Source organism: Mustelus asterias, chromosome 3, assembly GCF_964213995.1.
Source record: "Mustelus asterias chromosome 3, sMusAst1.hap1.1, whole genome shotgun sequence".
Taxonomy (NCBI): domain Eukaryota; kingdom Metazoa; phylum Chordata; class Chondrichthyes; order Carcharhiniformes; family Triakidae; genus Mustelus; species Mustelus asterias.
The window spans coordinates 135039971-135055558 of NC_135803.1; the positions used below are offsets into that span (position 1 = coordinate 135039971).

Consider the following 15588-nt stretch of genomic DNA (forward strand, 5'->3'; position numbering starts at 1 on the left):
ATCACTAATTAGCCCTGCTTTGTTATACATATCAAATAACTAACAGTTGAATGAGAAGGCATGAGAGGAACCTTACAATACATTTATCTACTATTTAAATTGACAATGTTTTTACGGGACCAGTGAAGTCAGTACTGGAACATTTTAGTGTTGAAATTATTCTTCCAACAGAGAGAAAAGCCTTTTTTTTTCTTGCACTGCCCATATCTTTTCACAATTCTGGTTGATCAGAGCAGCGGTTTGAGAGATGTTTTTATGCTCAGGCGAATTTGAAATAAAATCTGCTTTGCCTGAGATTCTTTCCACTGAACAATTAATTATTGGCATGTTCGACTTTAGCAAAAATTGGTGACAATTAACTAATCGCTTTATTAGAAAACAGTAATTAAAACCATCCTAATATTCATACCAGACTGAATCCATCTTCAGTTAACCATTTTGAAGAACAGTGTCATAATTTGGTATTCACAGCGTGTTGTATCTATTTGTAAAGGTCACCAATTGTGTGCTGTTATTTAAATGCATTTAAAGCAATTATAGGGTCGTTAAATTATATGGAATCAGGACATTGAAATTAAAGTTATTAAATGGTTTCACTCTCTGGATCACATTGAAATTCAAATTTCTATAGCATGTTATACTTAATATCTTTTTGATTTGTGTCACTGCCTTCTGATCATTTTAATTTTATTTGTGTCAGCAGTGCTGAGAAACACCCACAAGTCAGTTTCATCATAATATCATTCCACATAGCTTAAATGCTGCTTATCAAAAATCAGCCACCAAAGGATGTTTCAGTTGACCGTAATTTTTTGTGACATTTGTTATTTTGGAGAAGTGCTTCTCACTTTGTATGACGGAAGGTAATTATCCAGTTTCAAGAAGAGGAATTGGCCGAGTCATATACTCTGTTTAAATTTTTGATTCTCCCTTCACTATGAGGAATTTACTGATGAGAAAATTATTTATTACTACTTTGCTCGAGTATCATCTGCAGTAACATTGGTGATCGGGCTATGTGTAAGTTTATTTTGAAAGCACTGAACATAAAAACTTTTCATCCTTGAAATCATCATCCCTGTATCATGAATATTTACATTTTATACAACTGAAAGAAATTCTAAACCAAGATTTCCTATCTGATGTTAGACGCGTTTACTACAAATAATGGCAAAAACAGAAGGCACAGTGGTTAGCACTGCTGCCTCACAGCGCCAGGGACCCAGGTTCAATTCCAGCTTCGGGTCACTGTGTGGAGTTTGCACATTCTCCCCGTGTCTGCGTGGGTTTCCTCCGGGTATTCCAGTTTCCTCCCACAGTCCCAAGATGTCGATTGACCATGCTAAATTGACCCTAGTGTCAGGGGGATTAGCAGAATAAATGTGTGGGGTTATGGGAATAGGGCCTGGGTGGGATTGTGGTTGGTGCAGACTCGATGGGCTGAATGGTCTCTTTCGGGACTGTAGGGATTCTATGAATTCTGTGATTTATGATAAACGTTGTTTTTCAGAGCTTTCTCTCTTTAAGCTTTGGTTTCCTTTTCATTTGGCTTGTTTTTAGTTTATAAACATGATGGTGATGTTGGGTTCAGGATAACTTCTTTGGGGTATACTTCACTAAGCGATAGTTAGTGTATTTGCTTTCCAGCTGACCACTATACTTTTTCTTTAGTTTGATAATTAAGATAGTTTTCAAAGCATATTTGACAGTATTTTTAACAAACAATTGTATAACAAAAAATTGTTTCGTTTCCAAAAATCAATTTTTTTTAAAATCTGAAAATGCAAATAATTTGCTAAAGTTGAGTAGTAAGATCGTGGTTTGCAATGACGATATTTGAGGGTTCCGCTGATGGGAAATAAATCTTTGAGTAGTTTTTGAACTTTAGGAATTGCAATTTGCAATACATTTGCTGATATAAAGGCTGAAATTCTCTGGTGTCGTATGTCCAGGCTGATTCCGGGGATGGTGTGACTGATGTATGAGGAAAGACTGACTAGGTTAGGATCGTTTTCACTGGAGTTCAGACGAATGAGGAGGGATCTTATAGAGGCTTATAAAATTCTAACAGGGCTAGACAGGGTAGATGCAGGGAGGATGTTCCCGATGGTGGGGGAGTCCAGAACCAGGGGTCAGAGTCTGAGGATTCAGGGTAGACCATTTTGGATGGAGGTGAGGAGACATTTCTTCACCCAAAGAATGGTGAGCCTGTGGAATTCATTACTACAGGAAGTAGTTGATTGCAAAACATTGATTGTATTCAAGAAGCAGCTAGATATAGCACTTAGAGTGAATGGGATCAAAGTTTATGGGGAAAAAGCAGGATTAGGCTATTGAGTTGGGCGATCAGCCATGATCGTGATGAATGGTGGAGCAGGCTCGAAGGGCCAAATGGCCTCCTCCAGCTCCTATCTTCCATGTTTCTATATCCTGCCACCATTGCCAGTGAGAATGGAGAATTTGATTCTCAGCCAAAACTCCATTCACAGCAGCGGGACCGGAGGATCCCAGCTGCTGACGAGGTTGGAGAATCCTGGCCAAAGTTAGCAACAATCTACAACGATTTCCAAAATCCTGCACCTCCTACTGATACTTCGATCACTAGGGATTCCGATGACCATCAGTGAAGGAACAGGAATAACTGTATTTCTGATATTGGTTTTCTTCTTTATTTGATGACAGTTGGGAAGTTTCATCATGAAAAAAACAGGAATGTGCGTGTTTGTGCAAACCCAATCCGTAAATGGACTTTTGACGAGTAGCACAGTTCAAGTGCATGTAAACATTAAGTAAGGACATGCAAGGGCATCATTTAAAAATACTGACTAATATGTTCCCAAATGGAGGACTTGTAAAGGTTGACATAAATAATAAAAGATTTGAATTTTGAAATCTGTGCTTCATAGAATGAGTTGAGAATCTGAGACTGCGTATTCAGTAGCCAGTATGCTGCACCCACATTGAAATAATGTCGGATATTTAATTTCTGCAAGATCATCTTATAATCTCAAACTTTATCTGTCTAGGTTACAAAGATATTTCAAAAGAAGAAAAACTCAGTGACTTACAGCTTCCGGCAATCCTTTTCCTTGTATGGGATACAAGTCCTTCTTTTTGAAAATCAGTGTAAGGACTCGAGCACCTTTCGGTCTGCTTTTTTTTTTCCAAATATCTTAAGCTAAAATAAATTCTGGAAGCCATTATATCTTTGCCAGTGACGGTCTATGTATTGTAATAGATAAAAATTCCAAAGTATTTCTTTTATGTTTTTCGTAGATTACCCAAATGGAATCCGACTGACTTCAGCGATTTCCGGTGCTGACATCAAAGTCCTGATCAATTTCAATGCCCCCAACCCGCAGGATCGCAAGAAGTTCACCGATGACCTCCGCGAGTCCATTGCCGAGGTTCAAGAGATGGAAAAGTACAGAATAGAATGTAAGTACAAAATTGCATCAAATCAACTTTGGCAACGTACAGCTTCTATTTCCAGTTGTGAGCCCCAACAGGTTTGGCTTCACATCACAAAACTGCCTTTGACTATCGTTTTGCTAGCTGAAGTATTTTAATATTGAAAGGTCTGTTGAAATGTAATTACTGAAATTTTGGGGGAAAAAAATTAAGAATCATGCTCTTCAATGGCACCTCTTGTAGTAACCTGGCACAGTTGCCCATTCTCATCATGCACTATAAGGAAATGTAACTCAACGTTTTCTCTTCAGCTGAACTGGAAAAACAGAAAGGAATTGTACGCCCTAGTATCTCTCAGAGTTCAGGCCTGAAAAAGGAACCTGGAATTGGCACACTAAGCAGGACCAGTCTGGATGACAGTTATACCACTGGAGAGGGATTAAAGAGGACTGCACTAAGTAGCTCCCTCAGGGATCTCTCAGAAGCAGGTAAGAAGCTAGCTCTTTACTGTGTATTTTGTTATTGTGCTAAGAAGCTAAATATAAGTTTGCTGTTGCTTGACCAGGTGAACGTGAGGACTGTTCTACAGTCAAACAGGTGTTGAAGGTCCAACATCATCTTTGAGTAAAAGGCAAAATACTGCAGATGCTGGAATCTGAAACAAAAACAGAAAATGCCGGAAAATATCAGCAGGTCTGACAGCATCTGTGGGAAAGAGAATAGAGACAGCATTTCGAGTCTGGATCACCCGTCGTCAGAGTTGACGATGGGTCATCCAGATTTGAAACGTTGGCTCTATTCTCTCTCCACAGATGATGTCAAATCTTAGATTTTCCAGCATTTTCTGTTCTTGTACTGTCTTTGAGTAAACTTTTTTGACACTGCAGAATGTCACATATAACATATGTATATTTGCAGTCTGTTCCAGGTTTATTTCAAGAATGGCCAAATATATTTCCTAACTTTCAGCCTTTGAAGTTGTGTATTAACTTTATTAATGTTGCATTGTAGACTCTTTTGATCTTTCAGCAAATTTGGTACTCGGATGCTTTGAGCAACATCAAAGAATTGATATTGTACATTGTGAAATAAATTCTGCTAATGTGGTTCATAATCAGTACTGCTGTGTTATTTTGTTATGGGAAATATAAGGCTGCTTATCTCGAACGCACGTATTTATTTGAAAATATGATCTTTGACCAGAGCAAAGCATTTAAATTAAATATTGTCGGATGATGAATCCAGAAATACACTCTGCAGAATCTTAATCCGACAACTGGGATGTGCCTATTTTAAGTGACGTTATTTGATGATTCACATTTTAAGTCATCGAAATGGTCAGAAATATAAACTCCAACTTCCCAGTCGTCAAATTAACAAGTTGTGTGATCTAGCCTGTCGGGGAATGTTCTCCTTGGAATAGGATAGAGAGGTCCTGTGCAATGTATCTGAATGGAAATTCTGTTTTATGTGCTTGAATCAAGTATATGTTTGACCATTTGCAAGTGTATTGTTTCTGTTTAATGTGGGATATGGCAATGGCAGCCCAAAATCAAAGGGAGCTCCAGGAAAACAGCTTAGTTGTTGCGCTTGCATAGTAATGTTTGGTCTCGAGTCTGTTTGTTTACCTCTCTTTTAAAGTTGATTTTAATTATGGATGTTGCACAGTTATTTTCTCATGTGATGTACACTGATTCTCTTAAAGGTGTCGATTCAATAAACTCCAAAATGACTACTCTCCCAAATTAGCCCGGGATATCTCTAATCTCTGCTTTTTCCCCCCAAAAAAATCCCTCCATTTCGCTGAAAAGATTCAAATATTTCTGATGTTAAACAAAACATTAACACAGACTGTTTCAGTTCTACACATCCCACATTTCAGTAAAACATGCCATATTTAGGCAAGGTCACTGGTTACAAGATGGGATTTGCACCTCTTTTGAAGAGACTCTTGTCATCTTTCACCATTTGACCTGGGTTCCGCAGGACTCTTATTAGCTACTTTTTTTTTTAACCCACCCAGAGTAGAAAAATGAAATCCACTAGAGGTCCAGTTTTTCACAGATCAATGGATGCTGCTTTTAAAAAAATATATATATAGTGCAAGTTTACATTAAGGAAAGGTTTAGTGATGTGTTTATTCTGTTGCCTCTACTTAACCACACATGCTGGTAAAGCTCATCATTTATGTAGCTTCCATGGAAATAAAGTAGCCATTACCCATGTTGCTGATTTATTTTTTCTTTTTACGTCTGCAGTATGTTTCTATACAATATACACCCGTATTTGTATGAATTCTAAACGAAAAGAAAGCAACTTTTAAAACTATAGCATTAATTGTTTGAATCATTTCATTTAAAATGCTAAGTTTTCTCAATCAACAATGAGATGTAACAATGATGCATTGTTACTTTTAGGTTTTTTTTAAATATGTAGATACCCTGCAGCCATCCCCTATAATATGCTGTTCAGTTCCCTTCGAGTTTGCCTGCTAGTTCCCAATTAGATGTGCTCAGCTTGTACTGTGTGCAGAGACCCTTTCATATGCATTGGGTACAAAGATGTGGCCCCTGGGTTAATTCTCAGTTTCTAATCTTTGGTATTGCATGTCCTGGGCAGGCAAGCGTGGGCGCCGCAGCAGTGCAGGATCGCTAGACAGCAATATGGAAGTAAGTAGGAAGTAATTGATCTGTAGCTGGATGTATAATGTATATTTTTAAAGCCTTTGTTTTGCATCCTTTTGCTTTCTTCCAACAAGTAACCTGCCTGCCACATTAGACTCTGCATGTGTGAATTGCTTGCCATGTGCACCTAATGCTCGCGCGCATAGTTAGGCTTCTTGACAAGGCACACCATTGTTGATGGAATAAGCTGAATGTGGTTCTGTTGGCAGCAATGAGGCTGAAGCTTTTGAAATCATCAGCATGTGTAATGCTGAATAAACTAACACGTGCCATGTTGAAACATTGGAACATGGACTCGGTTTATTATTTTGCTTTGTACAAGCTGCACTTATACTTTCTCCTTTTGTGTTTTATTGGCTATCAGTTTGCAGAATAACACTTAAGATTCTCAGTCAAGGTTTTGAGTTCTTAAGTTGTTAACCTTTTTTTGTTAAAGCACCATTGTACTTTAGTTGAACGCATTGTATGGAAACGCGTAGAAAAACTGGATAGAGTAGATGAACTGATTGTGGATTTCATGAAAATTCATTCATTATCCAAGCATTCACCCACACCTCCCTGCTCCAAGTTCATGTATTGCCCATGCATGTTTACAATGTAATGGCATTAAGATTAATAGACTTGCTACTTTAACACAAAAATGTCAGTGATTATGTATACAATTTTTATTTCTCTCAAAACCTGTTTTTTTTTCTTGATGTCTTCACTGATTATTGTCTGTGCAAGTGTCTTTGTTGTGATAGTTTTGTGCATTCCAAAAGGTGATATTGAAATTCATTTCTATTTGTAAATGGCTTGTAGCACAGTATGTCCAGTCCATTGGTCCTGTTTCTACTAAACTTCAGAAGCGAACAATTAGACTGTGTGCATGAATAGGATGCCAGAAGAAAAGCCATGGTGGGGTTCGTTTTATCTAAAATGTCTGTTTGTGTTTATGGAAGAGTTGAAGAAAAATGCTAACAAATTCACCACGATGACTGTTGACTTTTGAGATAATCTCAAGATTTCTGCTCCCTATGAATCTGTAGCACACCTGAACCATCCCTTATAAACTTCACAGCTATATTCCAGGGACCTATTTCAGCAGAGCAAATAAAGACACTGTGTAACATCACAGAACCATGCAGCTGTACGCCCTTTGGTCAATCCATTAATCAAAAATTAGGAAAAGGTTTGAGAATGTTGCATTTATCTCTTTCCTTAACATGTAGCTAATAACTCCAAAACTAAGAGTATGGACATTCACACTTGGCAGTCACCTGGAGCTGCCCAATACCCTCGTCCAAAACACAGGCAAGGAGGGAAAGACTAAACGAGTGTTGATGGCAGAGGATAGGTTGGTCTCTTAGGCACTGCTTCTGCTTCCACCTGGGAGGGTCAGAAAAAAACAGTGGATAATGTGACTGGTTAGATCATCCTGCTCTCCTGAATTAAGATAAGCAAGAAATCTTGGACGACAAAGATGGGGAATCACCACAGAATAAGTGTATACAATTTTGTTTGGGGGAGGGGACGGAGGCTGATTGAAAAATAACTCGAATGTGTTCATTATGAAGAATTTTAGACTACAAATCTGATAAGAATGCTGAAAATGATATCTTTTGCTTTCTTCCTCTTACTGGACAAAGCAATTGTAGGCTTAAAATTTTGGTTTTGTTGACGTTCTAATCCTAATACCTTGGTGACCATTTTGATTTCGTAACATGAAAATTTGATATTTTGTAGTTTTTGTTAAGTTTATGCATATTTATCTGGAAGAAATTTATATCCAACCAAAGCCACAACGTATGCGTGCTCTGACACAATTGTCATGAATTGATACAGAATTTTAGAATCCAGTACTTTTTTAATTGAAAAACTCCATTTGGTTGTGCATTATATTGCATACCAAGTTGGGGTTAGGTGCACATGTCACTAATTTTTCAATAGATAGTTTGGCAAGATGTGCAGATTGGGTGAATTGCTAACTGACTAAATTGTCCCTTCGTGTCCAGGGATATGTAGGTTAGGTGGATTAACCATGGTAAATGCACAGGGTTACAGGAGATTGGGGGTGTCCTGGGTGGGATGCTCTTTTGGTGCAGACTCGACAGGCTGGATGGCCGCCTCCTGCACTGTAGGGGGTTCTAAGATTGATGGTAAAGTATTACTGAACACTGGTTGTACACATCTGTGGCCATTTATTGATCAGGTACTGCACAGTCAGAATGCTTTGTTGTTAATTCTAATTAATGAACTTTGCCAGATGCTACCAAGGCATGAGACAATTAAAAGCCTGCACTTATATCCGGGTTATCATAGAAAGGTGTTTAATTGAGTCAAGAATAAAATGGGTAAAGGGAATGAATGAAAAGCCATGATAACTGAAAGCTTACTTGAAAGAAATACTGAGAAGATTTTTGAAGGTGGAGAGATTGAGGGAGAGGAAATTCAGAGAGCAGGATAAGGTCCTATCACCAAGGGGAAGGTGAAGCTTGTATGAATGGCCAGCGTTAAAATAAATTGAAGCAAACACTAGTTAGACCAAACATGTTTTTCCCCCATCCTGCTGCATTTTAAGTTATCACTCCATCACAGTGTCCTCATGATGTTGAGGATTCCTTCACCCAATGAATTTTCAAACGAGCCTAGCACAATTGCCTTTTAGTCATTGCATTAAGTGTGGTTGACTTTCAGGTGTTGCAGTTTAAGTTCCCTCCTTCTATATTTATTAAGAAATCCACCAATCGAATCAGTTACTACAAAACCCCTGTGCAACAAGCCCACAAATGTGGTCCGTGAGAATTGAGGGTTAGCTATGGATCATTCCTCCTAGTCTGGGTTACAGTTACAACTGTAGATTGGAAGAGTGTGATACTTAAATGAAAGCTTCAAATCAAAGTCAGTTAATCGTTCCGGTTTAATTCAAAGAAATCTGGCAACATCATGATGAAAATATTTTCTCTAATCGTAGTTAAGAATTTGTCTTCACTCATGTAATTTTAACAGGATTTGACTGTTGGGTTACTCAGGCTTATATGTTACTTGTAAGTGCCTTCTGTAAGAAAAATAGTATCCTCGAGATGAACGTAAACTACTTCTGGCAGCCACTTCAGATGCTAAAGTACTCAAATTTTTTTGTTTGATTATTTTTTTCCTCTGCAAATTACTTTTAAAAATACACTAATTGAAAGTTAAGATTAGGCTGGAAAAGTGCAAAAATTTGTTAATTTCCATTAAGTAAATTGTGTCCATAAAGATTTATGTTACAAGATTATACATCTTTTGTTTAACCTATTAACTGCATTAATTAACTAAACATAATGTTTAGGGAATTTTAGTACTCCTGAGAAATTCTTTATTTAATCAAAAACCCGTCCCGTTGGTGTGCTTCAAAGAAATCGCATAAAATCTTCTGATGCAATGCATAAATAATCTTTCACATTTCAAAGAAGGAGGGATCTGATTGTTATGATTTATGGGTCTTTGTTATTTGGTCCATAAAAATATATAATATTTAATGCCAGACTTTGCGTGAATTACCTTTCAGCAGCTACCTTCAATAAATAAAATATTTTTCTTTTGCCTCCTAGGGGTCAGTCATTAACAGCCCTCATGCACGACGAAGAGCCACCACATCTACACGAGGAGAGTGTCCAATCCGTCCTCACCAGACGTTGACAAATTCATCATCACTGCTGGGTTCTTTGTTTGGCAGTAAAAGGGGGAAGTCCTCTTCCCAGGGTTATTCTGTACCAGGGTCATCTCAGCAGCTTCAATATCCACCACATCAGCAACATTCCTCAGCTGTGCATCACCCAGGCCAGGCGGAGGTGCAGACACAGCAGCTGCATGCGCTTCACTCGCAATTCTGTCACATGCAACAGGCCCAGCCTCTCCCACCTCCTTATCACCACCATCACCACTATCACCCACCTCAACATGCACAGCTCCCTCATCAGCATCACCAGCACATACAGCACACATCACATTCCCAACACGCTCCCTATGTACAACAGCACCCCCATGCAGCTCATCCCCCTGTGCCCACCTCCCATTCCCAGCACCCTACGCACTCTCAGCACCCGCAGCACCTCCATGGCCAGCAAACCCCTTCTGCTCCTGCCAGTAGCAAGACCAAACACACAAGTGGCATCAGCACAATAGTCTAGGCGAAAAGATAGAACTGAGTACATTGTACACTAATATCACAGAAGCTGCACTGATAGTTGTGAAGACACTTAAATGCAGCAATATGTAAATCTGACTTCCTAATTTTAACCAGTCAAATTACTACTGTGTGCTATAGATAGCATCCCAACAGAGTAACAGAATTCACATTCCCAGCGTAACGTCAGTAAAATACAATCATTGGCTACATCCTTTAGGCTGCTCAGGGGAAAGCTTTCCTTGGTATCATTTTTTTGCCTTGCTCGAGGCAGATGGGAGCCTTCTGTGCTGCTTACCATACAGTGCTTTTGCTATTACACTTCCAGCAGATGTTACTGCATTATTCTCTTTTCCTTGGAGTATTGCCTGATAGCTCTTTTGTTATTTCGGATTTAAGAGCCTGTAACGAAAGAATACATTATGGATCAAATGATTCTACACTTGGTTTATGATTCTAGGTTTCTCACAGCTGATGAAACCCTTTCTGTAGACAGAAGGTTGTTCTGGTGGCTTTGTTGGAATTCTGTTTTTGGTGATAAAATAATTTGATTGCGCATGGAAAGTAATGCTTAGCACCCTGAAAAACAAGCCTCAAGTTTTTTTTAAAAAGTTATAGGTTCAGTTACTTTTAGCACAGAAAATTAAACTAAAATTGTGGATTTCTGAGCACTGTTAAACAATTCCAGTATTTATTCAACTGTAGCCCCCTGTAACTAACAAATACATCAAGATTGTAATCTTTATTAAGTGTGCCAATTATATCATCACATACTATTTTAATCAAAATCTGCTTTGTGTATAACATGCATATTTTAATAGAAAAAAAAAGAAAACCTATTTGACGTATCAGTATTGAAATTAGTATAATGAGCTAACTGTGAAATTTAGTGCAGTTTGCTATTGAAATGACATCTGGTCATCTGGATTTTGCATCCTTTGTTACAACAGTAATAGCTTATCAGGTGGGGAGAATGAAGGGAATGCATTTAGAATAGATCCAGAATTATTTCATCCGTTTACACACACGAGAGTCCAGTTTAAACAAAATCCCATGTACATATGTGCACTCATGAATATTCAGAAGCCCCACTCGGAGAAATTTGCAGAAAAAAAAGCATTTAAAATTCTCAAAAGATAAAATTCCTTTTTTTCTTATAAGATAATTTTCAGAAGATAAATATATATATTTTTTTGCTTCAAAGTACATTGCACTCAGCAGGCTGAGTACATCTCTCACTCGCATCACTATCATACTTGTTTTTGAAATTTAAAATGTGGTCCCTATATTTCAAAAATGGATTGGTGATACCATCTAATATCAAACTATTGCAGCAGACGCACTGTTTAAGTGAACAGCAAAGTAAGCTCGCAAAATAATATATTCAGTGACAAAGTGAGAGGTCTGCTGAAAACTGAAGGAACATTTCTGGTTTGGACCATTCTAAGATTTAAAAAAAAAAGACTAGCTCAGACTAATATTTTTTATTCTGACAACAACAAAATTCACCAAACATAAATACCAGCAAACGTATGAACTGAGCACTTTGTTAGCTGCCATAGTGAGCAAATACAGCGAATAGTGTTTAGCCTTTTTAAAGAAGTTTTGTTTCCTGTATGTGCAATATTTTTCTTATAATTATGTACTGAGAAGTGAGAATAAATGTCAGGTTTGTTAATTTAATCATTCTTAAACATCTTGGATCGTGAAGTCTTATCTCTTGGAGTCAGACTGATTCCTGAGATTCTGTTCCTTGCAGTATAAAGAACGATAAGCTCTCAATGAAACCGGCTATCTTGCATGACATTTAATGTTAATATGGTGAGGCTACACTCTACATACTGTATATTTGCAAAATTTCAGTGTTAACATTAAATATAGTTGAGGTAAGGTGATCTCATATTAAAATACTTAGACTGTTTCTTCATACCTCTGTATCTATAAAGTATAGTCTAACTGTAATCGAAAATCTGTTCCAAAAAAGATCTGGTTGCCATTCTAGATGATAGTGGTGGGAAGGGTGAGCTTCAAGGTCCAGAACCTAGATAAATTGCACAATAGCTCGTTCATATGAAGACTTTTGTCTGTTACATATACTGTGCATAAATTGTTTGAAATTATGAATTTTCATTGTAAATAAAAAAAATGTATTAAATTGGGAATAGTGTGGATTCTTTTTATTTCTACTGCTTAAACACCTGTATAATGAGTTTGTCCAAGCTAATGTTTTAACTGTGCACGTTTTGTGAGTGCTGATGTGTTATCAAGTTCAAACACATGGCATATTTGATTTGTCAAAAATCAGAATAGACTGTGTACTTTCATGGAGATGTGTTGGGTATTTAACATACATATTTGGCTTATGCAAATAATTTCTACCAGATGATGCCAGATCACGACGAATACACTATGTGACCTGTAATTCACCCACCTTATCTTGCAGACCTGATCTTTTCTGGAATAACCCGAATAATGTGTATTTGTATTTGTTTTTTAAGTTAAGAATGAAATGTATGACGATGTATTTTTTGGATAAGAACACTTTAATATCAGTGTACGCGTATTGTATTGCTTTAAAAAAAGAAAAAAAACTGCAACCATCTGATGTCAAATCTTCTCCCATCGTGCACTGCATGCCGCAGTAGCTGCTTGTCTCTTGTAACAACAAACTGAATGAAAGTCAGCAAATACAAAGTGAAACCCTTGATGTTAGATTACTGTCTCATGTAAAGCTGTGTGTTGCTACAGTCCAGCATGCATTTAGGTTTGTACTCATTGTACAATATCATTTGGCAATGCCACTTCTGCCTGCAAATATAAAGAAGTAAATGTGTACATACTCAAAGAATGGAATACCATATCTTAAGGGTGAGATGGGGAGGGGAGTAGGACATTAAATAGGTGATGGGGCTAATGAGTCGGCAATCCTTTAATTTGTAAATAGCGTGTAAATTAGTACTACAAATATGCCCAGTCACTTTGGGGTTGCATTCCTTTTGTTCTTAAATACCATCATGCTTGGGTCTATTGTACATCTGTGGCAGCCCATGCCAAATTGTTTGCTTATTGCAAGTGATGAGTTCTTGAAAACAGACTGTTAGATCATTTTCAGTTGCTTTCAACTATTCATGCATTGCAACTGTTCTACAAGGCTCATGATCCTTTTTTTATGTACATGGGGAGAGAGGAGTGCTTTCATTTTATTATGCATTATAGTTGTAAGTAGTATACAACCCTATCCATGTCAAACTATGACTGTGATAATGTGGAGAACGCAAAATAAACCATACAAGACTACAACTTTTTGTCTTTTTTTTATTTAGTGGCTTCCTTGGAATTTTGAAAATGACAATTTTTTAAGTCACTTGTTTTCAAACCATCATCCCGATGTTATAAAGATGATGTACTATTCTGGATACCTGGAATTGTTATAAAATTATCACTGTGTTGTATACTTTGGCCAGGGTTTCGCTCTCCTGGTTGCTTCGGGTGGCTTTGGCAACAAATATCATGAGAAGCACAAGGTTGCGTTTCTTCCTGGTGTAAAAGAATGATGTGATTTCCCTCCTCAGTGATGGGTTGCACTTCCCAAAATCAAACATCGGGAATGTCATTATAATAAATTAATGTATCATTATCAAACCAATACACTGGAATCGTTCCCCCTCCTCCCCACCCCATGTCAAATAATGCATCCATGCGGCATGATGGCAGACAGCATGTAGCATGACTAGTCTCCAAAAGACATGCACCTGGTGAGCAATCCTCCCAGGGATGCTCAGTGAGTGCAGTGCTTGGTGCGGGAGGGGAAAGATGAAAGAGACAGTCGTATCCAGGTAGAGTCTGTGTAGTGCCCAGGTAGTGCCAGCTTGATGTCAGGGACGGTTGCACCTGAGTGAACTGGTTTGCACACTGTTCGCTGGAGTGGTCTTTAAAAAAGGCACCCCAGATCATCGAGTGTCTAGGTTGGTGGCAGGACAGGCCAGTGATATGTTGTGGGACCTGTGACTTTATCTTTTATTTCCTAAGTGCTGCACTCTATGGTGGAGAAAGCCACCATTGCTGTCGGCAGCCCCAGTGCCACTTTTCCCATCCAATATTGGCCTTTCCTGATGTTGGAGAAAGTCCTGGCCTTTGTTTTGATCTTCTCGATAACAGGTTAGTTTCAACTTTCTGATTCCTGGAACCCTTTGATCATAGGGCCAGACCTTTATGGAGTTAGGAATTTCCACAGGCCTTTGGCGGATGCACTAGTTCCTGTCCCAGTTTCCAACGGATCCAATTTTTTGCCTGTGAGGAAGGGGTGGGGCTTCAAGCTCACAAGCAGGAAGCCCAAACTCAGCACGACCATTTGAAATTAGTGCCAAGATCAAACAAGCCCCATTCTGGCTGGTCCAAGAACCTGTATGTGTGGGAGTCACAAATTAATGGAATAGGCATAAATTCTCTTGAGTGGTGAATTGGCCCTTTTTAAATGTCATGATCAGAAGACTTTTTTAAAAATCTCCTGTTCTTCAAACATGAAGAGACAGTCTTAAACTGTCGGTGAGAGCTTTTTAAAAAACTGCTGGACAGCTTTGATTCACAGGCCATCTGGTCTAGGTTGGGAGAAAAACATTTGTTCAAGCAGTTTCAGCAGAGTTCTTTGCTGACATTTCCCGAGATTTTTATCTCATCAAATGCTTGGCTGAGTTTCAAAAACTACAATTATCTCATCGGGGAGCTTTGAATTCACAGTTAGATAGTTTAAGCATGTTATTAAAGGATTAACTGTCTTTAAGCGGCAGAAAATTTTTGTTTTTATAAGAGATTAACCAGTTAAGATTTAAAAGCTTTGAGTTTTTCAAGAATGTTTTTATCTTTCATTATCAAGTGTGTATAAATGAGAGCTGTATTATATCGTTGCAAGTTCTTTTTTAACTTCACATGGCTCTTGAGGTCTGGCCATGGTGGATACTGGGTGAGTGAATGTTGAGGTGACATAGGGATGGGTAGTGGCATGAGTGGGCATTGAAGTGGCATGGAGATATGAGAGCACATGGGAGTGGGTAGAGGAAAGAATTGATATGGAGGTTGCATGTGGGGTAAGTGGGAGGGTGAAGTAGTGCGAGGGGTGAGGGCTAGCGACTAGGTCAGAGTCCCTGAAATCTGAGGCGGGCCTTCTAACCCGCCTGCCTTGGTATTCTCATGCCCATACAGGACCTGCTTTTAGGAGTGGACGATATGACAGGATCCTGCCCATGTGACCTTGAAGTGAATTTGGGCCTAACAGGGCCCTTTGAACTGAGACGGGCCTACCAAGCCAGGATATTTCCCCAACTTGAGGTACCCACCTTCTCGGTGAAA

General features: G+C 38.5%; 1 protein-coding gene across 7 annotated transcripts in view; it reads left to right on the plus strand.

Moving 5' to 3' along the window:
* The window catches only part of iqsec1a (IQ motif and Sec7 domain ArfGEF 1a), a 468491-nt gene extending 454957 nt beyond the window's left edge, over window positions 1–13534 (plus strand). For 6 of the 7 annotated variants that reach the window (XM_078209674.1, XM_078209677.1, XM_078209675.1 and 3 more), the window contains 5 exons: window positions 3027–3126; window positions 3277–3438; window positions 3723–3899; window positions 6031–6080; window positions 9668–13534. In XM_078209674.1, coding sequence (XP_078065800.1) covers window positions 3027–3126; window positions 3277–3438; window positions 3723–3899; window positions 6031–6080; window positions 9668–10246 — 1068 coding nt within the window. In that variant the 3' untranslated portion in view covers window positions 10247–13534. The remainder of the gene's footprint in view (window positions 1–3026; window positions 3127–3276; window positions 3439–3722; window positions 3900–6030; window positions 6081–9667) is intronic. The other variant, XM_078209681.1, reaches the window with a different exon arrangement.
* Window positions 13535–15588: the final 2054 nt, after the last annotated feature.